Source organism: Pleurodeles waltl, chromosome 3_1, assembly GCF_031143425.1.
Source record: "Pleurodeles waltl isolate 20211129_DDA chromosome 3_1, aPleWal1.hap1.20221129, whole genome shotgun sequence".
Classification (NCBI taxonomy): domain Eukaryota; kingdom Metazoa; phylum Chordata; class Amphibia; order Caudata; family Salamandridae; genus Pleurodeles; species Pleurodeles waltl.
In genome coordinates, this window is record NC_090440.1 from 1,117,014,995 (window position 1) to 1,117,041,897 (window position 26,903).

General features: G+C 46.5%; 1 protein-coding gene across 9 annotated transcripts in view; it reads left to right on the forward strand.

Moving 5' to 3' along the window:
* The first annotated feature begins 12,362 nt into the window (after positions 1-12,362).
* Positions 12,363-26,903, forward strand: part of LOC138285004 (uncharacterized) — a 267,259-nt gene continuing 252,718 nt past the window's right edge. For 4 of the 9 annotated variants that reach the window (XM_069224405.1, XM_069224414.1, XM_069224412.1 and 1 more), the window contains exon 1: positions 13,193-13,329. Coding sequence is in view for 3 of the 9 variants with exons in the window: in XM_069224411.1 (XP_069080512.1) it covers positions 13,162-13,329 (168 nt within the window). In the remaining 6 variants the exon portion in view is untranslated. Of the gene's footprint in view, positions 12,564-13,064; positions 13,330-24,585; positions 24,731-26,903 lie in introns of those variants that run through there. The other 5 variants (XM_069224407.1, XM_069224413.1, XM_069224411.1 and 2 more) reach the window with 4 other exon arrangements.

Genomic DNA, 26,903 nt, shown 5'->3' on the forward strand with positions numbered 1-26,903 from the left:
GTCAATTCAATACCTTCATACTTTTTTTTAACCCTTTAGAATTTTCCCTATACAATTGTTCCCTTTTTCTTTTCTTCCCTCCTCTGATTAGTCTTTGACCTCTTCAATTTAATCCGTTTGCATAATTTACACAATCCCCATATTCCAATTAAACAAATCACAATAATCAATATCCCTTGAAAGATTTTCAGTAGTATCCCATTCCAAATGTTGCTGAGCCAATTTCCCACTGAAGCAAAACCCTTGCCAACCTTTTCCCAAATGCCTGGTTCTTTTAATTATTTCAAATCAGCACTTTCATTAGTGAGATTAGTTATTAAGCCTCTAATTTCTCTACTGTTATCAGGAATATATGAACAACAGTGCCTAGAATGAATCATTCTACAGACTCCACCATCCTTTGCTAGAAGAATGTCTAAAGAAAGACGATTCTGAGGAGTCATAGCTCTATCAGCAGCTACCTCAGGATCTATTAGGAGTATGGCCCCTGAAAAATTCGTCAGCATGTAATCCACAATAGTAGACAACTTTGGAATCTTTATCGAATTCAGAATGACTCCCACTGAAGGAATCACTGCTCCAAAAACATCTCCCACTATACCAGAAGAGGACTACCTCCTATTTCTCATATGATGTAATTCAGTCACGTTCAGAAACTTTTTCAAATCATCCATTTGATAAATCTTTGGGAAAACTATTCCCAAATAAAATGTCCCATACCATCCCCTTGGAAGATTGTTATAAGTAGTAAAGCCACAGATCTAATAAATTCCGGGAATCGCTAGGTCCAGTCCATTCAACATAAACGTCCATTTACTCTGAAACAAAAACACATGCTTACATTCACTCATTCCCACAAATAAAGTGCCAGTGCGTGATTTAGGCCTGTGTACACAAAGTTTCCCTATGTGGTGCACATCTAAAGCTAATTTCCCTTGCATTTCAATTGCACTATAAGCATAATCATTTCTGTAAGTCCTTTCTCTAAGCCTTTTTCTGACTTCTCCTTCAATGCCTTTCTCCTGTCATCTGTGTGTTCTAAGAAGCTTTTCTCTAAAGGTGTAAGCAAGCATGTCAGGTTATTCCTGTGTGCATAAGCTGTGCCAAACGTTAATGTAGGTTCAAAGAAACCTCTAACTATTACTATGTCATTATCCCTAGCTACTCTACTCCAATACCTAATTATAGGAACAAGCGAAAACACCATATCATAGTTTGAGTAAAAGTACTGAATGTACTCCTGGTTATAAAATCTTGTTAGAAACAGACTACAACTTATTCCATAGGTTAAGGGCAAGCTGTGATATGTAACTCCTTTCTCAACTGATGAAGGAATCTGCGTACACACATAACAATTCCTCGCATCTATTGTTTCAACATATTCACTCAATAAGCGACAGAAGACATTAGAAGAAAGTTCTCCATGTGCATTAGTATCATCATGCAAAAGATTCTCACCTCACCTAAACTTCTCTAATGCTGTTAGTGCGGTAGTCGTCTCAAAAGCAGAAGTATGATTGGCTTCACTCTTATCAAGAACAGACATACCCACAATCAGCAGCGCAAACAATATCCCACACATAATCGCCAAACCAATACTCATATATTTACAGCACCTAATATCTCTACCCTGCTGGTTAATGTTACTCATGATCTGTAAAGAACCAAAAAGCAGAAACGCTGCACCAAATATGAAACAAGGTTTGTTGTTCTTGTATTGATGTCACATCCTGCAAGTCTTGTGCTATGGAGTACCACTTTGAATAGCCTGTGGTACTGACCAAGGATGTCAGCCTGGTTAGTATGTTCAGAGTTCACAAATGGACAAGGAAATGTAGTCTGCCTGATGTGGAAATCCCTCAAGAACTGTAAAAGGTTGGAGTAGTAAAGAGGGCTTAGAAATGTTTTCACCCAGGTGGATATGGAATACCTTTGTCCTTTCTCCCATGCATTGGGAGTCTTCTGACATGCACTGTTGGCTTTTCTCCCATGCACTCTTCATCTTTCTCCTAAGCGCTGTCCGTCTTTCTCCCATGCACTGGGAGTTTTTGTCCAATATACTGTGTCTTTCACCTGTGTACCCCTCTGCACCTTTCTATCACACTTTCTTCAGAAGGGAGAGCCTGGTGAAGAACTCCTACATTTGAAGCTGTAGCAGAAATCAATGTTGTAGGAAGCTGGCTCTGTATATACTATACCAAAATGAGGTATGGTGTGTACAGTCCCTGGGATTCCCCACAGGCCTAACAGAGGCTAAAGTAGATACTACTAATGCTCTCTTTTGCTGTAGTGTGGTCGAGCAATTAGACTTATCAGAGGGTAATGCAAAGCATCTGCTGTACACACACAGACAGGAAATGAGGCACACACTCAAGTCTAACTCCAGCCCAATGTTTTTATATAGAAAAAATATATCTTGTTACTTTATTGCTAGAACCAAAGGATCTTTGCTGCAGGTAAGTACAGTTGTAGACAGGTCTCTAGCATATCTATCAAATATACTTTGTTTTTTTTTTGCAGATAAAGCAGTTTACAAGTAAGTAACACTTTCCAATTTCAAAAGTTGACACAGTGCAATTTTTCATACAAGTCAATAGAGTCCTGGGGCAAAAGGTGTTAGCACAATTAACAGGTAAGCACACAACTTATGATTCCAGTCATCGGGGTTTAGGATGTCCACAGGTCAAAGTTTAGGTTGACTCCAAAGGTGCACCATCAGCAACACTGGACCACCTGGGGGCAGAGGTCAAAGTTGGTGTTGGGTTTTCAATGGAATCCTTTGAAGACTGGGGGTGCTCGGTAGAAAGCAGATTGCAGGTAGGTACCTGTGGATCCAGGACACAGGCTTGGGGGTTTGGGTCAGCACTGGGGGGGGGAGCTGCAGGTCCACACCAAACATACACCCTCATTGGCACAGGGGCTACCGGTTGTAGGGTGCAAACATAGAGCTGGACACCCAATGCTTTTCAATAGGGGGACAAGGGGATCACAAAATATGCTGCAGGCTGGGTCTCGGGCTTGGTTCTGGGAAACCAAATGCTGGATAAGCATGGTGAGGTGCCAGTTGGATGTCAATGGACCATCGGTCAGATTCTTCAAGACCAGGGGTCTACTGGGGCTTGGGTCTCCTTGGGCATCGGAAACTTTGTCAGATCTGGTCGCAGTCAGTGGGGTCTTCCGGATTCAGGCTGCAGGTGATGGTCAGAAGGGGTCAACCCAGGGTGGACTCAAGCTTGGAATCACCTGGAGACCTTCGGTGGACAGGTGGGCTACCTAGACTCGGGCTGTGGGCTCGCAGATCTGGGGTGGTTCTAGAGTCCTTTTTGGAGGTTTCTTCTGGCCAGGGCTGCTGTCCTCAGGAGTTCTTGGTCCTCTTCTGGGCAGGCAGTCCACAGGGTGTTTGTATAGGTTGCTGGTCCTGGAGCATGCGTCGCATTTTTAAGGCGGAGTATTTAAGGTGTAGACAGGCCGGTAGGGCTGGAGCCTAATCATTTGTCATCTGGAGTCTTTGCTGCAGGGGGATCAGCTTTGCAGTCCTTCTTTCTTCTTGAGGCCACCAGAAATCTGGTAAGTGAGGTTCAGGGGTGCCCATAAATACTAGTTTAGAGTGTTACAGGGGTCAGGGGGCAGTAGCCAATGGCTACTGTGCATGAGGGTGGCTAAACCCTTCCTGTGCCCACCCCCTTTGGGGATGGGGCACATTCCTATGCCTACTGGTCCCTCTCCTCCAAGCCAAGATGGAGGATTTTGCAGGGAGGGGGTCACGTCAGCTCTGGACACCTTAGGGGTGGTTCTAGCTGCAGTGGTCACTCCTCCTTGTTTTACCTAATTTACCCCCTGGACAGCTGCCAAAAGTGGGGCCTGGTCTGGGGGTGGGGACATCTCCACTAGCTGGAGTGCCCTGGGGCACTGTGACAGGAGGCCTGAGCATTTGAGGCTCACCGCCAAGTGTTACAGTTCCTGCAGGGGGGAGGTGTGAAGTACCTCCACCCAGAGCAGGCTTTGTTTTGACCCCAGAGAGCAAAGGCTCTCACCCCATGGGGTCAGAAACGTGTGTCTGTTAGTGACAGGCTGGCACAGACTGGTCAGCCTTACACAAAAGGGTTGAGTAAAACACAGGAGAATCATTGTGTGTTTATTGTGCTGATTGCTGAGAGGTTTTATGCCAAACTTCCTAGTCTTCAGTGAAGCCAGCATGGAGCTGTGGAGTTTGTAATGACAGCCTCCCAGTCTATGTACTTAATATGGCCTCACTGCACTTACAAGATCTAAGAATGGACTTAGACACTGTAGGGCCATATTGCTCATGCAGCTATGTGCCCACCTGTGGTATAGTGCTCCCTGCCTTAGGGCTGTAAGGCCTCCTAGGGGGGTGACTTACCATGGTCACAGACAGGTGGTTTGTGGGCCTGGTACCCTTGAGGGGGTGCCATGATGACTTTATCTTTATCTCCTCACCAGCACACACAATCTGTAATGGCAGTGTGCATGTGTTTGGTGAGGGGTCCCTTAGGATGGCACAATACATGCTGCAGCCCTTAGGGACCCTCCCTGGTCACCAAGACCTTGGTAACAATGGCACCTTTTTCAAGGGACTTAGCCGTATGCCAGGGGCGAGCCAATTGTGGAAACAATGGTACAGTTTTAGGGAAAGAACACAGGTGCTGCAGCCTGGTTATCAGGATCCCAGCACACACTTAATCAAGTTAGCTTCAGATATCAGGCAACAATTGTGTCGGGGGGTACTACAGACAAGCGGCCAGTTTGCTACGAATGTTTCATCACTTTTGATCTTTATGGGTGAAGGGGAGAGAGATTCCCTATCAGGATGTGTGATTAGCACTTCTTTGTGCACATGCTTAGCACTAGTATGCACTATGCCAAAGTTAATTGTTCATAAAAATTTAACTAAAACAATTCCCTTGAAGAGGGTCTAGTATTTACTCAACAGACAGGTTTGAGAGATTCACAGTTCTTCATACAGCTTGTACATGAAGAGCTTCGTAACTATTAATGTGAGAAGATTATGTGAGAAAAAATAGTGGCCTGTTATGGACAGGGATCTTGACAAGTCACACCATGCGCGATGCTCTCATTAAGTGCACACTCACCTCCAGTGGCTTAGATATCATTGCCCCAACGAAAGGAAACATACTAGCCGCAGACTTTGCTGGTCGTTTGAGTCCATACATGGGAGCTGTATTACCTTGTGGTTCTTAAGGATTATTTTCCATATTTGATGGAATTTGGATTTACACAGTACCTAATTTCCTCTGCTGTAATTAAGTTTTTTTTTACTGACCCTTTTTCAAAACTATGTTTTCCTTTCTTGTTTGTCAGTGATATTGAAGTGCAGTTTGCATCCACAGAAGTACTGGACTTGTTAACGTATTAAAGTATTACACATTACTACATTGCCCCCTTATCCCCCTGCCAACAACATTTTACAAAGGATGCCTTCTGGAAGATCAATTGCCACTGACTGAGATTAAATCGAGCACTCCTTTCATCAACTTGTTATTTCTTTCAGATGATGTCCTAAATGTGACGGGTATGCCTAGTTGTGGGTCCCCTGTGCATTATGTGCTGTAGGACTCAAGCTGTACCTCATTAATGAGACTAACACAGACTCAAACTTATCATGGGATGCTTGTGGTCCCCTACTGGAGGGAACCTGGTCTGGCAGCTCGGGCTGGACTTTTCCTATTGGAGCAGGCACAAGGCTGATTTGGCAAATTAATGGACAAAGATTGGATTGGCACATAGCCCAGAGTGATTTTCAGGGGCTAATATTAAAAGTATTCAAACTTCACTTTGTCTTTGTTGTTACAAATTGTCACGTTTTTTTTTTTAAACAAATTTGGACCTAGTAGGATGTGTATTCCAGTCTATCAAAAGGTTAATACAGTTTTGTAGTATTGTATTCAACCCAAGACTCAACTAATTTGAAGAGCATAAAATGAGGGCTGAAGCTATCAGTTTATGGCCTTCTAAGCTCAAAGGATTGGTGATGAGGGTTCACGTGGAATTCTCTGACAAGCTGTTGAGGGAAGAATAGCTTCGACCACAGAAAGCTTCTAGAGAGGTGCTTGTCACTGTAGGTCATTTGGTTTAGGTATAGAACACAGATAGGGTGAAAGCAACTCATTACTATTGAGGTGTTGAACTGTTGGTAAGACAACATGATAAGAATGTGAGGGTATCAAAAGAAGAAGATTTAAGTGCCTCGTGTAGGAGCCTGTGTGTGTGCTAGAGAATGGAGAGGTGTACTTATCTGGGGTTCAGACTTTTGATTTTGCTAGGCTTGAATAACTGGTCTTCGGAAGTGGTCTTCAGCTGCTGTGTGGATGAACAGCCATGAGAAGGTGAATGAAGAAAGATTTATTCTACCTTGCATTCTACACAACTGTCTATATGTTTGTAGAGTATCAATTGCAAAGATGTGAATTTAACATGATGCGTAAGTATTTAGGTGGTCATTATGAACATGGTGGGAAACAGCGCCGACCGCCGTGGCGACAGTGAACAGAAGACCGCCATTGGCGGTGAACAGCACACCGCCATACAATGATGCAAAAACCAGAAACTCCAAAAATTCAGCAACCTCCAGCCACTGCCAGGACCCTTAATGGTGGAAAGGCTGTTCACCCCACCCCGCCACTGCCAAGCAGACAAATCCTCTGCCCACCAAATAATGATGCACAAATCACTGTGGCGGATAGTGGATGTCGAACAACCATTGGCGGTACGGACCGCTATAGCCAGCAATGGGTCCCAACAGCAAGGAATGCATACATTGGCAAGTTTGAAACCCACAGACCTGACACACATCCACAGCACTATAAAACTCTCACATACACACCCCAACAATCCTTTGCAACGCCAAGTGCACAACAGATATTGAGAACACTACACGCATACACTGTACACAACATAACAAGAGGCACACACATAGATACCCAAAAGTACCTCACCAATACACCCAGAACACCACACCCATAACACACACCATGGCACCCCCTAAGCACCCATGCTTCACAGATAGGGAGCTAAGGACCATGGTGGATTAAATACTCAAGGTCGAGCCACAAATCTTCGGGGCACAGGTCCAGCACACACCCATCGCCAGGAAGATGGAGTTATGGCAGACAATTGTAAACAAGGTCAACGCAGTGGGAAACCATCCACGCACAAGGGATGACATCCTCAAGAGATGGAATGACCAGCGTGGAAAGGTGAGGTCAATGGCATCCAGGCATAACATTGCGGTCCAGAAGACTGGGTGTGGACCCCCACCTACAAACCCCGACTACACTGACTGGGAGGAGAAGGTCCTGGCTATCCTGCACCCTGGGGGCCTCACTGGACTCACTGGAGGACTGGACTCGGGTAAGTCATCTACAATTACTTCACATCCACCATACCTGTAATGCATGTACCACCCCACTCTTCTAACTACTACCAGGGCCACTACCCCTCCCAGGCCACAATAACTACATCCAGTCACCCTGCATGCACACAAAGTCACAAACAGCCCCACATCCCTCCCCCCTGTGCACAGTCACCTACCCCTGTAAGGAATCACAATGGCACTACTGTACCCACAATGCACCTCCACATTCCATGCAAAATGAAAGGACAACCCCACAATAGGTCCCTGCATGGCCCGACAGGGGAATAAACAGCACAAAATAGGGCAGAGCTGTGTGTCCTTATTCAAAGTAGTACATGTAACATATAAGTCCATTCCCCCCCACAGGCACAACCACCCATGCCACCCTGATGGAAAGGCCAAGGAGGGCCAGCACCCCACAAGAAGACAGAGGCCCCACTCAGGAGACTGGAGAGGGATGTATGGATGGTGAGGATTAACCTGGGCCATCACACAGTCCTGAGCTGTCACCCTCCTGCAGCCTCACCCATGATACCACTGACACCCCTACCACCCAGCCACCACCATCAGCTCAGGTCAAACAACCCCACACCAGTGTCTCTAGGCCACAGACTGGCGGACCACATGTACACCAGAGTCACCACCAACTAACAGGCAGGATGATGATGGCCCCCGTGCAAGTGGGACTGCCAGACCTGTGCAGGGAACACAAGCATTGGGGGCTAGACCCATTGGGAGCGCATCAGTGGCCCAGGAGGAGGCCAAAGGATGGATGCTGCAGCCCAGGAGGTGATCTCTGAGGTCCTGGGAGCATACCACCATACCCAAGACAGGATGGGCCAGATCCTAGCCACCCTGGAGCACAGTCAAAGGCTGCAGCCCAAATGCAAAAAGAACAAGTGATGGATGGAATGCTGAACAATGTCAAACATTCACCCCCAGTACAGAGATCTGGGCCTAAATCCATCGTTTCTTGCCACCCATGCCGTTCCAGTTTTGGACTGAGCTATATGGAAATTAGTCTTGACCCTGTTCCCCAGGACACAGTGCAGCCCGAACGGCCAAGCCAGGTCCTCCCTGGACTGGAAACAAGCATCCTAAGGCCGGTTTCAGAGTATTGCCCTTCATCAGCCAGGCTAGCTTGATTCCAGTGGCATGGGGAGCACGGGGCCCACGTCTGGGCATACCCTTCCCACTTGGGGCAACAAATGCAAAAAGAATAAGTGATGGACGGAATGCTGAACAATGTCAAACATTCACCCCCACTACCGAGATCTGGGCCTAAATCCATCATTTTCTTCCCACCCATGCCGTTCCAGTTTGGACCCAGCTATATGCAAATCAGTCTTGACCCTGTTACCCAGGGAACAGTCCAGTTTGAACTGCAAAGCCAGGTCATCCCTGGACTGGAAACAAGCATCATAGGACCGGTTTCAGTGTATCGCCCTTCATAAGCCAGGCTATCTTGATTCCAGTGGCATGGGGAGCATGGGTTCCACGTCTGGGCATACCCTTCCCAATTAGGGCAACAAAAGCAAAAAGAACAAGTGATGGACGGAATGCTGAGCAATGTCAAACATTCACACCCAGGACAGAGATCTGGGCCTAAATCCATTGTTTTTTCCCACCCATGCGGTTCCAGTTTGGATCCAGCTATATGCAAATCAGTCTTGACCCTGTTCCCCACGGAACAGTCCAGTCCAAACTGCCAAGCCAGGTCCTCCCTGGACTGGAAACAAGCATTCTAGGACCGGTTTCAAGGTATCGCCCTTTATCAGCCAGGCTAGCTTGATTCCAGTGGCATGGGGAGCACGGGACCCACGTCTGGGCAAACCCTTCCCACTTGGGGCAACAAATGCAAAAAGAACAAGTGATGGACAGAATACTAAACAATGTCAAACATTCACCCCCAGTACAGAGGTCTGGGCCTAAATCCATCGTTTTTTGCCACTCATGCCATTCCAGTTTGTACCCAGCTATATACAAATCAGTCTTGACCCTGTTCCCCAGGGAACAGTCCAGCCCGAACTGCCAAGTAAGGTCCTCATTAGACTAGAAACAAGCATCCTAGGACCGGTTTCTGGGTATTGCCCTTCTTCAGCCAGGCTCGCTTGACTACAGTAGCATGGGGAGCATGGGATCCACGTCTGGGCATACCCTTCCCACTTGGGCAACAAATGCAAAAAGAAAAAGTGATGGACGGAACGCTGAACAATGTCAAACATTCACCCCCAGTCCAGAGATCTGGGCCTAAATCCATCGTTTTTTGCCACCCATGCCATTCTAGTTTGGACCTAGCTATATGCAAATCAGTCTTGACCCTGTTCCCCAGGGAACAGTCCAGTCCAAACTGCCAAGCCAGGTCCTCCCTGGACTGGAAACAAGCATCATAGGACCTGTTTCAGGGTATTGCCCTTCATCAGGCAGGCTAGCTTGATTCCAGTGGCATAGGGAGCACGGGACCCATGTCTGGGCATACCCTTCCCACTTGGGGCAACAAATGCAAAAAGAACAAGTGATGGACGGAATGCTGAACAATGTCAAACATTCACCCCAGTACAGAGATCTGGGCCTAAATCCATCGTTTTTTTGCCACCCATGCCATTCCAGTTTTGACTCAGCTATATGCAAATCATTCTTGACCCTGTTCCCCAGGGAAAAGTCCAGCCCAAACTGCCAAGCCAGGCCCTGTGCTGCCCCAGGTCCCTCTGCCACCCCCACCCCCACCCCCAACTTCCAAAGGCAAACCCAAACCCCCTCCACCTCCCAAACATAAGCCCAAGCCCCCCCTTCCAGGCGTAAGTCTCTACCCGCCACCCTCTGCCCCTGTTCCCTGAGGTGCCTGGCTGCCCCATTGATGTCCCTTTACGGTGGATTACCCTGTGCACATGTGGGAGTCAAGTCCGTCCCATTTGGGCCCTTCAGGGTATTTCTCATGTACTGAGGTACAATGGCCTTATTTGGACATTCCTATATTACTTTTGTAATAAAGTTTGTGTGCCCAGTGGTGCTGTTGGCACATTATGGAGACGTGGTTTATCGTTTCATTGTGGGAGTGTGGTGTGCACATGTGTGTACTTTGGGTAGGTTTTAGTTGCCTTGTGTTGGGTAAGTATCTCTTATTCTGGTGTCTGTGGCTTGTGATGGTGTGAGGGGTTGGAAGTGCGTTGCAGGGTGGGTGTGTAACTGTGCCCTTTCTTCCTTTGTTTACTAGGTTGAGGTAATTTCCGTTGTCGTCTTCGTTGGCGGTCACAGTTGTGGAGGTATATTGCAAGGAACAGGACTGGCATTATTTGCAACTCTTTCTAAATGTCTGCTTTTGCATGTTGTGTGTGCCTACGGTGAGTGTTTCCTTTTATTTGGTTTGTTTCTCCCATGCCCGAAACTGACGGCGGTCTTGTGCTTCTTTATTTGTTGGCCGGGTGGGGCCTTTTCGTTGGCCTCTGGGCGGCCTCTTCCATTGTTGTCGGCTCGCCAATGATGGCGGTGTGTGGATGGCCTGCTCGCTGTTTCTCATGTGCTTCATTATTTGTCAGTTTGGATCGCCAGACTGTTGGCGGTAGTTACCGCCGGCAGAACGGTGATTGCCTCCATGTTCATAATGAGGGCCTTAGTGTCTTGTATGGTCTGCTGTATATCTTGTGTCTTGGTTTGCTTGCGTGTTTTGTTTTTCCCTTTGAGTTTGCTCGTAAAAGGTATGATATGTGGCGTTCTGACCTAGCATTTTGACTTCTTTGAAGCTTAAAATGTGGCCATCTGAAGAAAAACATTTTTTGCTGAGTTTCACTGAATGTGAAGGCGCCTGATGCAGAAATGTTTTGGGTACCAAAGGCATTTGCACTTCTCAATCACACAGTCTGATCCACAGACTTTGGATTGCAAACTACTCTTTAGCTAGCATTAAAACATCATGGTAGTGGATTTTGCACCATTATAACTTAGGGTTGGAAGGGATGTTGTTTAGGGTGGTGGGTTATGCAAAGCATATTGGATCATTCTCATGGGTTTCTGAATATTCATACACATTTTGCATGGCCATTCCCACTCTGGAGCGCTTGCACAGTTACTCCTAAGATGTTTGGCATAAACGTTTTTCCAAGGAGCGTAGGCATAGGAAACCCACCTGAATTTCATGCGCCTTTAAGGGAAGGGGTTTCTCCACAGTAAACGAGGACATGTACAATTCGGCCCGATTTTCTCATGTGCTTTTTCCAGCCACTGGAAAATGTTTATACATGTAGCTAGGCCAAAACTCTGCCTTACATCCCAGTACATTTTCTTGGAATTAGTTATGAGCCGTCAAAAAGTCAGACATATGCACAGAGTAGTCAAGAAAGTCAACATGAGACAATTTTCAACTTTTTAAATCAATTTGGTATTGACACTTTTGAATGCAGATGAGCATAACAGTACACCAACGGTAATCATCTTCATTAAGAGTGCAACGCATCCCATACATATGCATGTTATCTTACTTATGTTTTTATTATAGCACAAACCACAAGTGATTGCGTTATTTTTTGCCGAGCCTGGTGACCTTTGACAATTTCTTTAATTGTGTCCTGATCAACAACCGGTTTCGTGGGTAGAAGTAGCTCAGCTATGTCTTTCGGTCAGTTGATGTTTGCCATGTTTGTCCCAACTTTTGTTTAGAATGTCGGTCATATTTCACTTTTGCCCTGTGATATGCTTGAGCATTGCTTATATTGACTAATGAATGCTGATTTTGAAATGTCAACTTCGAAAACTTTAAATTTCTCATGAATGTGTTTAGTAATGTTTGCTACAAGACAGGACATTTTGGTCAATAGTTGGCAATATTAATAACTGTTCGGGTCCGATGCAATCATTATAAGTAGTATGAATTGCTGTTAACTGATTGCCGAAGGCGCCTCCTGAACTGTGAACATGCTCGCGGATAAAACCTGCCTTTCCGGAACGATCGCATTATTGAAATATTTCCTCTCGAAGGCTTGTGCAGCAAGTTACGGTTCAGAGGTGACGGGCTTTGCGTCAGATGAGACGCTTACGACGATTCGACTTTACAACAGAATAAGCATGAATGAGATGGATACCTCTGGAGCAAGTCGACGGTAAGACGTCGCCACTCGAGAGCTCAAGATGGCCATCTACGATTGGATTGCCCCAACAGATTGAACCCAAGATCACAGTAAGGCTTCTCTGGTTTACTTTGATAGTAGTGAGATCTTAAAGAATGAACCCTGTAGGATGCCAATCGTTGCATACTCTGTATTAAGCACCTTGGAAATTAATGGACTCCGACCCACTACAACAAGCAGGGCTGAAGAACGTCTAATGTGAATTAATAAGTTCTTCCTCGCTGCAGGTTTGCGGTTTAGACCGGTCCGTTTTAGAATGATTTAATGTGCCAAGTGGTTCTATGTTTTTTTCTTCCGTTCTTTGATTTGCTAATACACATTTTTTATAGACCTGAAGGCATTTTTTTAAATGGATATTCTCAAAATTTACTGCACCCCGATTTTTTTTTATTAAACTGTAAGGTTGAAACCAATATAGTTATTTGTTTATCTTACCTGAAAACATTTCTAGCGTTGAGCTCCATGTTTTCTATTAACAAGTGATAATGACGCAAGGACAAAACAGAGAACAGTCGTCAACTAACTGCGTGTCAATCTATTTTTTACCACAGGCTTGAAAACTATACGGTAGCCAGGTAAAGGATTCATCGCCAAGGAAAGTCTCATGGTATTCATTATCGGTTTGCAGAACTCTCCCAACGCCAGAGGATGGAGGCTGCTCTTGACTTTTGTCAGAGCATCTTGACTCGCTTTATGCTGAGCTTTTGGTCTTCAGTCTTCTCCCTGGCCGTTTTGTGGCTTTTCAGCGTCTACTGCCTGGGGATCCTTGAGAGATTCCCCATGTTCTGCCAGTTGAAACAAGGACTTCAGGGACAGGTGAGTTATTTTTCTTATCTTTTTTATGCACAAACACCCCACCACCTTCTAACAAGATCACCCAATTCCCTACTAAATAAATGACAAATCCTTGTTAATAGTGCCTTGTTAAATTGTGACACTTTTGCCAACTTCTGTTGGCATAGGAGTCGCAATTAGGAATTGGTCAGGGTTCCCTAAGCCGTCACAATCTTCCAGATAAATATGGGCAGAAGAAATCTACTGATGTTTACCAGGTGAAAAGGCCAGCTAAATACTGGGATATGCAGATTTTGTTTCAGAAAGCACCAAACTCCTCCTGCTTTTTCCCATTGCAGCGGGGAAAAGTGGTTAAAGGTGCTATTTATCCGACAACGTGTTATCAGTATTTAACCGGGTGATAATTGGAACCTGTTTCCAAAGACACTCATAATCACGGACAATGAAAGCCTGATTGATTCTCCAAGGATTTGCCTTATGTTCCTGAGTTCAAACACAAATCCCCTTGTGAATGGGAATTTTCACCAGTCCAGGCGTTTTCTTTTACTGCTGGTACCGAGTTTAAAATGGGAAAACAGGACTATAAGTACCTTAAGTTAATGCAAAAACATCCTTTTACGTGTTGAACTCGCAAAGCAAGCCTTAGATAAAGCCAGTAGCTCCCAAATAACTTTGCTTCTTTAAGCTCCCTCCAGTTTCGACCAAAATGACTGCCATTGTGTGATCTAAATTTAATAATTTCCCACAATATTAACAAAATCTTCTTCAGAATAGTTAATTCAAAGCCCATGCTTCCAAGTAGTCTATCAGCCATATTAGTTATAATAGTGCTTCAGGTCAAATGCATTTTAAAGTCTGCATTGTTTTATAATAGTTTCTCTACATTTCCCTGTGAAGTGTACTTTAAGGTATATCAGTTATGATCAGCATCATTGCCCACTGAGGTTTAGAATGCAGTTAAATTCATTAGGCGAAGGCTGGTAATTGATGCGAAGTTTGATTATGCAAAGGCTGGTAACGGGTTTGATAAGTGTTGCACCAAATAAAATACAAAAACGCTGGCTCTGACTATTTTGTGTGTGATAATTGCCATCAGTGTAAGAACCTTTTTCTTGAAAATGTGATATAACACATGGATTTTAGTACTTAAGGGACATTTTTCCCTTGATGAATATAAGCATGTTTGAGCTGCTAAACTGTATCCGGCAATGCAATATTTATTACATGAATCATAAATCTGATATGTGTGATAACACCAATTACCACACATATTTGAATGTAATGGCCAACTCATAATGAAGACATAACTATCTATTCTGCTTGTTAGCATGGTTGGAAGCATGTTAATTGAATTACTAGTTACCAGTTAAATACTAGTTAAAAAATCTATTTGGTATTGTTTTTAAGGACTGAAAGTGTGCTTCTATTGTGTTGCAGAAAGCAGGTGGCAATGCAATATTGCATGGCCTTTGCAGCTAATGACTGGGAAAATAGGAATGCAGTTTATATATACTCACCAAATTGGGTTGTATACAAGCATGGAAAGGTAAAGAATTATATATTCTTATTCCGAAGTTCCTCCTTTCACACCAGATCCAGAGTTTGGGTTATAGAAAAATAAACCATGATCCAAGGATCACTCATTTTGCCGAGTAGAAATCTTTGAATATTCACTAGCTAGTGCCATGAGGGCAGGGGTTATGTGGGCATATTGGCTCAGGAATGGCACTTGTCTTGGTGCATCATTCTGAATTCTTTGAATTTTGTGTATTAAATGTCTCAAGAGCCCAGAACCAAGTCCAAGCTAAGCTAAAACTTGAGAACTTCAAGCCCGGACCCTCTGTGTCAGGACCTAGATGAGGGACGAGTAATGTTTTCTTGGTGAAAAAGACACATCAGTCATTTGGTAGATCTAAAGTTAGAGTTAGAGGGTAGAGTCCATGGTTACAATAAGGGTAATTATTTCATTATATGTAGTCAGTGTAGGTCGCATTTCTCAAGTCAAGTTGCTTGGGTTCACATTCTTGCCTTATGAGAATGTCCTTTTTTGAGGAGCTAAGTTTTACGTTTTTTCATAGCATCCTTGCCTATTACCTGTAGGTGCTGACTGAGTCCTGGAGTGTGCAGGTCTGAAGGCTTTTCCAGTTTTAGAATAATGTGGATGTTGCTTAGATTTAGCATGCTTCTTCAAAGAACTGATGAACATAGGAAGTACGACAGGTGTACATTGGGGAGCCAGCGTGTGATTTTTGAGTCTTGAGGCATACCAGCTTAGTGGTTGAACAGTGGTGAAGAGAGTATTGGAAGATTTGGGATCAGTGTGCCAAGTATCCTCAGTCCAATGGATGATAATGCTGTGAACTGATACAAGATGTGGGGCCTTATGGAGGTGGTCCGCAGATGCACATGAGGGCAGGAGCTATAGCCACTGCTACCTTGGTGAGGTCAAGTGGCTCTATTTGGAGATCCTCTCCTTCCTGGTGGGGATCTCTATGCTGTGCAGGGAAAATTGTCTGCTCCCTTCACAGTACTGAAGATTTGCCAAGCAAGTGCCTTTTAAGTAGCTGCTCTGTAAACGTTTTTGTTCAGGGGAAACAAAACCCCCAAAAGTATGTATGATGTGAGCTCTGACAGCTGGTGTCAAAACACACTGTGTAGTAAAAGACCACATGGTCTTGGTGAGGGCTCCAATTATATTAAAACAATGCTGAAAAATGTACAGAAAACACCATATTAAATCCAAATCATAGTTGTTTATTCACTTTCACATGTATGTGTAATTATGAAAATTATTATTCTGATATAAAACAACAGTGGAAGAGACAGTGATGGAAAGATAGAAATGTGTATAAACATTATATTAATTAGATGCCACCAAGTGGGTCAGGTACAAATCAGAAATGCATATGTAAGTAAGCTTGGGGGACCTCAAGAGAGATGTTCTTTCAGATACGAGGAACAGAGCATGAGAAGGATTGGGAAGTGTGTCTTCTTTTTGAGGAAATCAGCTTAAGGATCCCCTTGGTGCTGACTATTGTAGGAAAGTACCATCTTTCTTGGCATGGCACCCCCAATTTCTGCCTGTTTGTCAGTGTATTTTGCGTGTCTCATGGGGATCCTGCTAACCAGGGCCCCAGTGCTCATAGTTTGTGGTCTAATGTGTGTGTTGTCAGTATGCTTAACTGTGTCACTGAAGTTCTGCTAACCAGAAATCCAGTGTTTATGCTCTCTCTGCTTACCAAATCTGTCACTTTCGTTTAGTGACTTTACATTCCAATTCCAATTGGCACACTGGACCCCCCTTATTAGTCCCTAGTAAATGGTACCTAGACAGCCAGGGCATTGGGGTTCCAGGAGATCCTTATAGGCTGCAGCATTTCTTTTGCCGCTCATAAGGAGCTCAGATAAACCTTTCTTTGGGACTGCCACTGCAGCCTGAGTGATATAGTGCCCACACTATTTCACAGCCATTTTCACTGCACTTAAGTAACTTATACGTCACCTACATGTCTAACTGGCAAAGGTACCCCCACACTGTCCAGGGCCAATTCCCCGGACTTCGTGAGTGCGGGGATACCATTACACGCCTGCACTACATATATGTCAATACATATATGTAGCTTCACAATGGTAACTCCGAAAATGGCCATGTGAGGTGTCTAAGATCATGGAATTGTCCCCCCATTCCACATCTGGTATGGGGGGGCAATCCCATGCATCCTGGGGGTTCCACCATGGAACCCCATTATTGCCAAACCAGCTCTCTGAGGTTTCCACTGCAGCCCGAGCTACTGCCACCTCACAGACAGGTTTCTGCCATCCTGGGGTCTGAGCAGCTCAATCCCAGGAAGGCAGAACAATTAATTTCCTTAGGGAGGAGGGTGTTACACCCTCTCCCTTTGCAAATAGGTGTTACAGGCTTGGGAGGGGTAGCCTCTCAGAGCCTCTGGAAATGCTTTGAAGGGCACAGATGGTCTACACCGGATCAGGGACCCCCAGTCCCTACTCTGGCACGAAACTGGACAGAGGAAAGGGGAGTGACCACTCCTCTGTCCATCACCACCCCAGGGGTGGTGCCCAGAGCGCCTCCAGTGTGTCACTGGCGTTAGCCAACTAGGATTCCAAGGTGTGGGGACACTCTGGAGACCTCTGAGTGGCCAGTGCCGGCAGGCGACGTCAGAGACCCCTCTTGATAGATGAATACCTGGGTAGGTAGACAATCCCCATCTCAGTGCTATTTAGGCTCTCTCCTCTGGTTGTTTCCTCAGATTCAGCTTCCAAGACTTCTCCAGGAATCCTCTGCATCCTCTGCTTCAGCTTCTGATGGTCAGATCAACCGCAGACTGCTCCAGGAACTGCTGTAACTGCAACAAAGTATCCAGGACAACTCCTGTGACCTGCAACTTCAGCCCCAGGCAGCATTTGCAACAGTTTCCAAGGAGTGCACACTCTGAGGACTGCCTGTCTTCATCCTGCACCAGAAGAACCAAAGAAATCTCCCGTGGAGTGACAGAGTCACTTCCCTGCTCCTGCAGGCACCCTTCTGCAATGACGACCGGTACTCTGGGACTCCTCTCCTGATGACGAGCTTGCTCCCTGGAACACAGGTGGTGGGCTGACATGATCCAGACTGTCCTAAGGTCCAGCTGTTCAAATTTGATGGAGGTAAGAGCTTGCCTCTCTGTGCTTCGATGGTACCCCTGTGCACTGCGTCATCTCCAGCTCCGTGGGCTTCTGTGCACTTCTTCCAAAAATCCTTTGTGCACAGTGTAGCCTCGGTCCCCAGCACCCCATCCTGCGACGCAGAAGTCACTGAGTTTTTCTACGGCAACGTGGGACCTTCCTTTTTTTGTGCTGTGACAACCGCACTTTTCATCTTCTTTGTCCCCATGTTCTGGGACTCCAGTGGGTGCTGCCTGGTCTTCTGTGGGCTCTCTACATTGCTGAGAGCCCCCTCTGTCTCCTCAGTCTGAGTTGAGACCCCAGGTCCCTTCTGGGTCCAGGCAGCTCCACTTTGACACAAACCACGAACTTGTGTGAACCAATTCTTGTTCGCAAAATCCAGTGACACAAACAGCCTACATCCAACAACTTGATGTGGGACATCTCCTGCACCATGCAGGAACCCCAGCCATCTCCTTTGGTGCTCTTCTGTACTCTTCTTCTTACCAGAGAATCCACTTTTGCACCATCTTCTAGGTTGGCAAGGACTCCTGTCCTTCCTGGAATCTTCTGCGACTTCTGGACTTGGTCTCCTCTCTTCACAGGTCTTCAAGTCCAGGAATTCAATAGTTGTTGATTGCAGTCTTGCTTGGTTCTTGCAAAATCTCTTATGACGACTTGTAATAGGTCCTGAGGAAACTTGCTGTGCTTTACTCCCGTTTTCCTGGGCTCTTGTGTGGGGTACATTACTTACCTTTGGTGTTTTCTTACACTCCCAGCGCCCCTCTACAAACTACACTTGCCTAACGGGGAATTTGTGATTCACATTCCACTTTCTTAGTATATGATTTGTGTTGCTCCTAGGCCTATTGCATTCTATTGTATTTTCTACTGTTTGCACTATTCTATGACTGTTTTATTACCTGATTTTGGTTACTAGTGTATATATTGTGTATAATACTTACCTCCAGAAGTAGTATTGTCTCTAAGATATTTTTGGCCTTGTATCACTAAAACAAAGTACCTTTATTTTTGGTAACACTGAGTATTGTGTTTTGTTGTGTATAAGTACTGTGTAACTATAGTGGTATTGCAGGAGCCTTGCATGTCTCCTAGTTCAGCCTAAGCTGCTCTGCTACAGCTACCTCTAGACAGTCTAAGCTGCTAGAACACTGCCTACATTTCACTAATAAGGGATAACTGAACCTGGTATAAGGTGTAAGTACCTTAGGTACCCACTACAAACCAGGCCAGCCTCCTACAACTGTGCACTCACCTCCAACAGTTTCGATCTTTTTTGTCAGTTACTCTGGGGAGTGTGTGTGAAGGCCGTGTATGGCATGCAAGCCATTGTATATGTACCTCTAGATTCCACAGGGTACCAGTTTAAAAATTCTGACCCTGGTGTGGTATCATCTTATGTTCTCTTGCCTTAAATGAGAACAGCATTTCAAACACCCATTAAGGGTGATATCCCACTTATAGGCATTTGTATCAGGATGGAGTTCTCGTAGAAATTTCTTGAAAGTACTAGCGATCAACAATAGATCTGAGATCTGTTGCATGGATCATCTTTTAGAAATAGCATGAGTTATTCATTAGCAAACTACCTGGGACTTTCAAATTTCAGTTTCAAGTAGATTTTGCATTTTCAACTAAAGTGGTGGTTATTTGCGTGGATATTGAGGACAACCTTTATTTGATTAGAAGGGTTATTGGATTAGAGGCAATCAAAATCAATTGATTTGTCTGAGGGGTTCAAACTGAGGTATAGGATGGTCATTTCTGAATGTGTGACTTTTATCAAGTTTTTTATAGGTTATTGTGAGGTGATTTGTTTTGGGACAGTTGAGTGTTACCAAACTATTTGTGGAAGGCAATGCCTGGCTCCTTCATTAGCTCTCCAGTAACTTCCAGGTATAGGTTTAGAAGAAGAGGAGCTAACATTAACTACTGATGTACCTCAAGCGGAGCTTGAGCAGGAAGGGAGATGTTGGGCCCCACCTTGACATACTGGGATCTATGTGATAGAACCTGAACCACTTCACGTTAAGACCTCTTATTCCATCTCTTTATTCCAAAATATTTAGCAAGGTGGTGTGATCAGGGGTGTCCAATGCTGTCAAATGATCTAGTAGGACAAGGAGGCAACTGAGCCCTTTATCCGTTCTATGTATGGCATAGTGTATTACTTTAAGTATTGCTGGTGCAATGCTATGGCCATGTCTGACTCCTGATTGGTATTTGCCTAAAAGTTCCTCAGTGTGTTTTTTTCAACAGTGCCCATGCAGTTTTTCATTTTCTTGGCTAAATGGAATAATGCAGTGATGTATAAATTGTTGGTGCCTGTATTGCTTTTTTTTTTATAAGTAACACAGTCAGACAATGACAATTTTAAAGAGCCTCATATTTTATTTTAAATAAGGAAGGCTTTTTTTAGTGGTTAGTCACAAGGGATACAGATCCTGAGTTTGTCAGTGCTTCAATAATGTATTTTTTGCATAGTTGGATTGGTTTGTCGATGGGATCTCTCTTTGCAATGAGGTTGGTGTAAATTCTATAAATGTGCTCTAGGAGGCTGTGGAGGTTTCAGTGCTTGAAGTGTTGGTTGAGAGTTTATGAGGCTGGGTGGATTTACATGAATTTTTCCAATTTTGTCTCTGAAGAACTTTGCTACTTATCAACAGCTTAGATTGTAGTCAGAGGGTCTGAGAACTGAGTAAGGTGTGAATGATTCTTTGAAAAGCCGTATGTCTAGTGCTTGAAATACGCTGCTTTTGTTTTGAGGATATGTTCTTTTGTTTTCATTGATGTGTGAAAGGGGACATGGGTTTTGATGCCAGCTCTTTTTTGCCTCTCTTTATGTTTTGCATTCTGAATTTGAATCTTTTGATTACTGTAGAGTGCCACCCGGTATCTAGTATATATTGTATAGCAGGGGATACATAAAGGGAGGAGTGGCCGCTCGAGGTGACTCCGCCAGATATACTGCCATACCTATGTTTGCCTCCATTGTATGTAGGGGTCTACTGCAGCCTAGTTATAACTCATGGCATGGTGCACCATACTAACGACGAAGATGGTGGTGACCCTGGCTGGCTGCATTGTGGTGAACAGTGCAGTTCCAGGCCATGTCGGAGAAGAAAGTCATGTTGGCAGCTGATTGGTGCATATGGAGTATACAGCTCAATGGTGGGAGAAGCTGCGCACCTGTCTGGTGGACCTTTGAGGCAAGGTGTGCCTCCACCACCCTGCCCATCTCCCGAATACTGGGGCAGCCACTCAATGAGTCAATAACCCGGCCCATGAAGTCTAGGCCAAGCTCTGTGGGGATAAGCGGCTACAGAGCCACCTTGCAATGACCAAACGCATCGGACCTGGCCAGCAGCGGGCCTGCTACTGATGGGTATTGGGCCGAAGTGGAGCCTCAGCAGATGCCTGGCTAGTAACAGCAAATGAGAGCTAGGCAAAAAGAGGATTCCCTGGGGCACACCGGACAGAGCCTTTTGCCACCCCATGAGTTTGGAAACAAGTACATGAAAAAAAAGGAGAACAAAATAAGGAAAAGGAAATTGAAATATCTTGAACCATTATATAAAGAAATTAAATGACTAAGACTCTGGTATTGGCTGGCCCACATGAGTGTAAGGCATAGAGAGTGAGGCCGTCATTCACAGTAGAGGCCGTCCTAGCCTGTTGGGACTGAGGAGAGGCTGCTCTAGCTGTCTGCTACAGAGAAGGGCCACGCCAACACCTAGTACATCCTATGTACCCGATGAGGGGACCACAATTTGTTGATGCATGTGGCGTTCAAGTGGTAGCCACACACACTATGTCGGAACAGCTGTGGAACCCCACACCAACGGGCCCTGCACATTGTGCACACTCCCCAGTCTCTACTCACACCTCTATTCAGCCAGCTGGTAGACCATGCCAGGGCCCCCCTGCGCTGGTGCCAATGGATCAGGTACCAGCAGCACTACTTTTGCACCACACACACAACCAATGGGGCAATAAAATCAGTGATGTACCACGTCAGCATTGTAGAACTATATGACTTAATGAAACATCTATCCAACACAGGTGCGGATGATGATTTTGAAGATGCGGTGGCAGCACTGAACCGGCACGTTGATCCCCAGCTCAACCCTGATTTTGAAAGATTCAAAGCCCAGCAAGCGGATAATGAGTCTGTGGATGTCTTCTGTGCACAACTCCAGCTCAACATTATATTGACATGGTCATATGAACTGGAGGATTAGGTCCTCCAGCAACCTCCAGCCCTCGGGATCTCTGATCCTGGCATGAGTGTCAGTTCCCTGGCAGCCCGACTGCCAGGGTTGTCATGTGGCAGATGGACCGCCGCATTGGTGGTGGTTTGACTGTCATCCATGAGTCTGGCTGTTTAGTGACCACCAGACTTGTAATGAGGCCCTATGTGTTGATTTGAGGCTCCCGATCAAAGTCATGTGCAGGGAGCCCCACATAACCCTAACATTTGATGACATGATGGCGGACCTAAATGGGGTCTGGTGGATTTCAAATTTGGACTTCAACCAGGCTATCATCAACCCACACTTGATCTATCCAGCCAATATATAACCCCTTTCTGACCTCAAGGGGACTCCTTCCCACTTGTGAGCGATTTACCACCAACTTTGAGTTGGCGGTAAAGTGTGAATAACTTTCGTACATACCAGTGCAAATTAGTATATGGATGTGAAATCACAAACACACCTCTTACAAATACGGATTCACAGTAGGTTACCAAATCGTAAATTGGGCTTTTTACATTTGAAAAAAAACATTTTTGCATTTGCATACCGCCTGATACTGTGAATCAGGCTGTTTACAAATGCAAAAATGTTTTGTACATCTAGCCCTTACTCTCTTAAACAGGTCAAAAATGTTCAGGGTTTGACATTTCTCAGTATCCCAGGATGCTTGGCTCATGTATTAGGAATGTAGGTAGTCATAGCCTTTTGTTTGGACCCTCCAATTTGGGGATGATGTTACTTGGACAGGTTTTGCATAGGCTCATTTAATTCGGGGAGGTATTTCAATGGGTGTAGGAGGCTGGCCTGGCTTATAGTGGGTACCTGATGGCACTTAAACCTTGTGCCAGGTCCAGTTATCCCTTATTAGTAGATTAGTAGTGTTCTATAAGCTTAGGCTGATAAAGGTAGCTATAGCAGAGTAGCTTAGGCTGAACTAGGAGACATGCAAAGCTGCTACTACACCACTTATATCATATAGCACTATATCATAAGAATCACAATACTCAGAGTTACTAAAAACAAAGGTACTTTATTTTAGTGACAATGTGCCAAAAATATCTTAGAGGATATACTCCTGTAGGAGGTAAGTAAAATACACAAAATATACACACAAACCAAAATCAGGTAAGTAAACAGTTAGAAAAGTAGTGCAGAGACTGTAGAATACAATAGGATGCAATAGGCCTAGGGGCAACACAAATCATATACTAAGAAAGTGGAATGCGAACCACTTAAGAACCCCAGGCCTAGTGTAGTGTGTAGAGGGTCACTGGGAGTGTAAGAAAACACTAAGGGTGTCCAAGATACCCCACCCCAAGACCCTGAAAAGTAGGAGTAAAGTTACCCTACTTCCCCAGAAACACACTAAAGTTGTGATAGGAGATTCTGCAAGAACCACAACAGACTGCAAAGCACTGAAGATGGATTCCTGGACCTGAGGACCTGCAAAGGAAGGGGACCAAGTCCAAGAGTCACAAAAGTGTCCAGGGGGGCAAGAACCCACTAAACCCCGGATGAAGGTGCAAAATGGCTGCCTCTGGGTGGAAGAAGCTGAAGATTCTGCAACAACGGAAAATGCCAGGAACTTCTCCTTTGCACAGAGGATGTAGAGTTGTTTCCACGCAGAAAGACCTCAAACAAGCCTTGCTAGCTGCAAAGGTTGCGGTTGAAGAAAATGGGTGCTGCTCAGACCCAGGAAGGACCAGGAGGTTGCCCCTTGGAGGAGGAGACAGAGGGAGCGCTCAGCAGAACAGAAATCCTATGCAGAAGCAGGCAGCACCCGCAGAAGCACTTGAACAGGGATTCAAGAAAACTGAGCACAGCAGTTGTCTCAACACTGCAAAGGAGAGTCCCACAAAGCCGGTGTTCAACTCAGCGAGTTGAGCAATGCAGAACGGTGTGCTGGGGACCTGGGCTATGCTGTGCACAAAGGATTCCTTGCAAAAGTGCAGAGAAGCCCTAGCAGCTGCAGTTCAAGCAGTACACAGGATTACTGTCTGGCGTGGGGAGGCAAGGACTTACCTCCACCAAATTTGGACAGATGGACTACTGGACTGTCTGCGTCTCTTGGATCCAACTCCTGTATTCCAGGGACCATTGTCGTCAAGATGAAAGGGGACCCAGAGGACCGGTGATGCAGAAATTTGGTGCCTGTGTTATCAAGGGCAAGATTCCGTCGACCCATGGGAGATTTCTTCTTGGCTTCCAGTGCAGGGTGAAGGCAGACAGCCCTCAGAGCATGCACCACCAAGAAACAGTTGACAAAGCTGGCAGGACTAGACGCTACAATGTTGCTGGTAGTCTTCTTGCTACTTTGTTGCAGTTTTGCAGGCGTCCTGGAGCAGTCAGCGGGCAATCCTTGGCAGAAGTCAAAGAGGGAGATGCAGAGGAACTCTGGTGAGCTCTTGCATTCATTATCTGATGAGAAACCCACAGAAGAGACCCTAAATAGCCCTCAGGAGGAGGATTGGCCACCTAGCCAGGTAAGCACCTATCAGAAGGGATCTCTGATGTCATCTGCTGGCACTGGCCACTCAGAGGCCTCTATTGTGCCCTCACACCTTAGAAGCCAGAGGTCTGGGACACACTGGAGGAGCTCTGGGCACCACCCTTGGGGTGATGATGAACAGGGAAGTGGTCACTCCCCTTTCCTTTGTCAAGTTTCGCGCCAGAGCAGGGACTGGGGGATCCCTGAACTGGTGTAGACTGGTTTATGCAAGGAGGGCACTCCCACCCTCCCCTCCTCTTATGGCAGCCGCTGCGTGATAGCAGGGAGCAACCTTTGACCCTGCTTCTGCAGACAGGTCGCTCCCCTCTCCGCCTTCCGCGCCACCTCCATTCCCGTTCCTTTTTGTCAATTCCCCGCCGCAGCGTCCCCTGCGGCCACTTCCCCCCTCCCCCTCCTTCTCACCTCTTCAGTAGCCAAACTCCCCGCCGCTGCGTCCCCTGCGCACCTCCTGCCTCCCCCTCCTTCTCTCCTCTTCAGTAGCCAAACTCCCCACTGCTGCGTCCCCTGCGGCCCCTCCCGCTTCCCCCCTCCTTCTCACCTCTTCAGTAGCCAAACTCCCCGCCGCTGCGTCCCCTGCGGCCCCTCCCACCTCCCCCCTCCTTCTCTCCTCTTCAGTAGCCAAACTCCCCGCCGCTGCGTCCCCTGCGGCCCCTCCCGCCTCCTCCCTCCTTCTCACCTCTTCAGTAGCCAAACTCCCTGCTGCGGCGTCCCCTGTGGCCCCTCCCGCCTCCCCCCTCCTTCTCTCCTCTTCAGTAGCCAAACTCCCCGCCGCTGCATCCCCTGTGGCCCCTCCCGCCTCCCCCTCCTTCTCACCTCTTCAGTAGCCAAACTCCCCGCCACTGCGTCCCCTGCAGCCCTGCCCCCAGCCCTCTCATAGGACAGGCACTCCCGCCTCTCAGCTGCCACTCCCACCCTCCCCTCCTCTTATGGCAGCCGCGCGCAGCGAGCGCGCCAAAGGCAAGCCCGTCTGCGCCTGTCCGCGCCTGGGCCGCGCCCAGCGCCAGAACCCCTGGCCCTCTCAGACACACCTACTACCCCCTCACCCTCCACTCTCTCAACCCAGGCCCCCGCCCCACATGCACCACATCTATCCCCACACACACTCATTGCCCCTTCACCTGCCACACCTGCCACTTCTGCTCGTCATCCCTCACACCACACACCAACCATAGCGACCCCACCTTCAACAAACATAACACCCCCAACACAAGACTCACCCACCCTGCCCCCACCAACCAACCCGCAGCACACCAGCCCACAACCAGAACACACCCCACAACAACACCCTCATGCACCACACCAACACCACCCACCACAACCACCTTAACTGCCTGCTCCTCAACATCCGCTCCCTTCACAAACATGCCATAGAACTCTGGGACCTCATCACACTCACCTGACATCGCCTTCCTCACGTAAACCTGGACCAACCCCTCCTCAGAAGCCGACATAGCCATAGCCACCCCCATGGGATACAAACTCCAACACAAAGACCGCCTCAACAGGCCAGGCGGTGGCATCGCCATCCTACACAGAGACACCATCAAAGTCACCACCAGCTCCCAAGACACTATCGGCAAAACTGAACACATGCACTTCCTCATCCACATCAACAACAACTCCACCCTCAGAGGTACACTAATCTACAGACCCCCCGGACCACGCCCGCCTTCTGCGACACCATCGCCGACAGCATCAGCCCGCACGCCCTCACCTCCACAGACTACATTATCCTCTGTGATTTCAACTTTCACTTAGAAAACCCACATGACCACAACACTACCTCACCAACCTCGGACTCAAAAAACTGGTCACCACACCCACCCACTCAGCAGGACACACACTCGACGCAATCTTCACCTCAAGCCAACACATAGCCTACAACCACACCACCGAACTCCTCTGGACTGACCACCGCAGCGTCCACTTCTCCTTCACCAAACCCCCCACACACTACCATCAACACACCACACCCTTCCGCATGTGGGACAAGATCCCCACAGAACAACTGAACTCCCAACTGGCCCATAACCCCCCCACACCAACTACCCCAACACAGGTGCACACAACCTCTTCAAATGGATCACTACCTGCGCAGACAGAATAGCCCCCTCAGAAAACACATCGCCACCCGCAACATCAAGAAC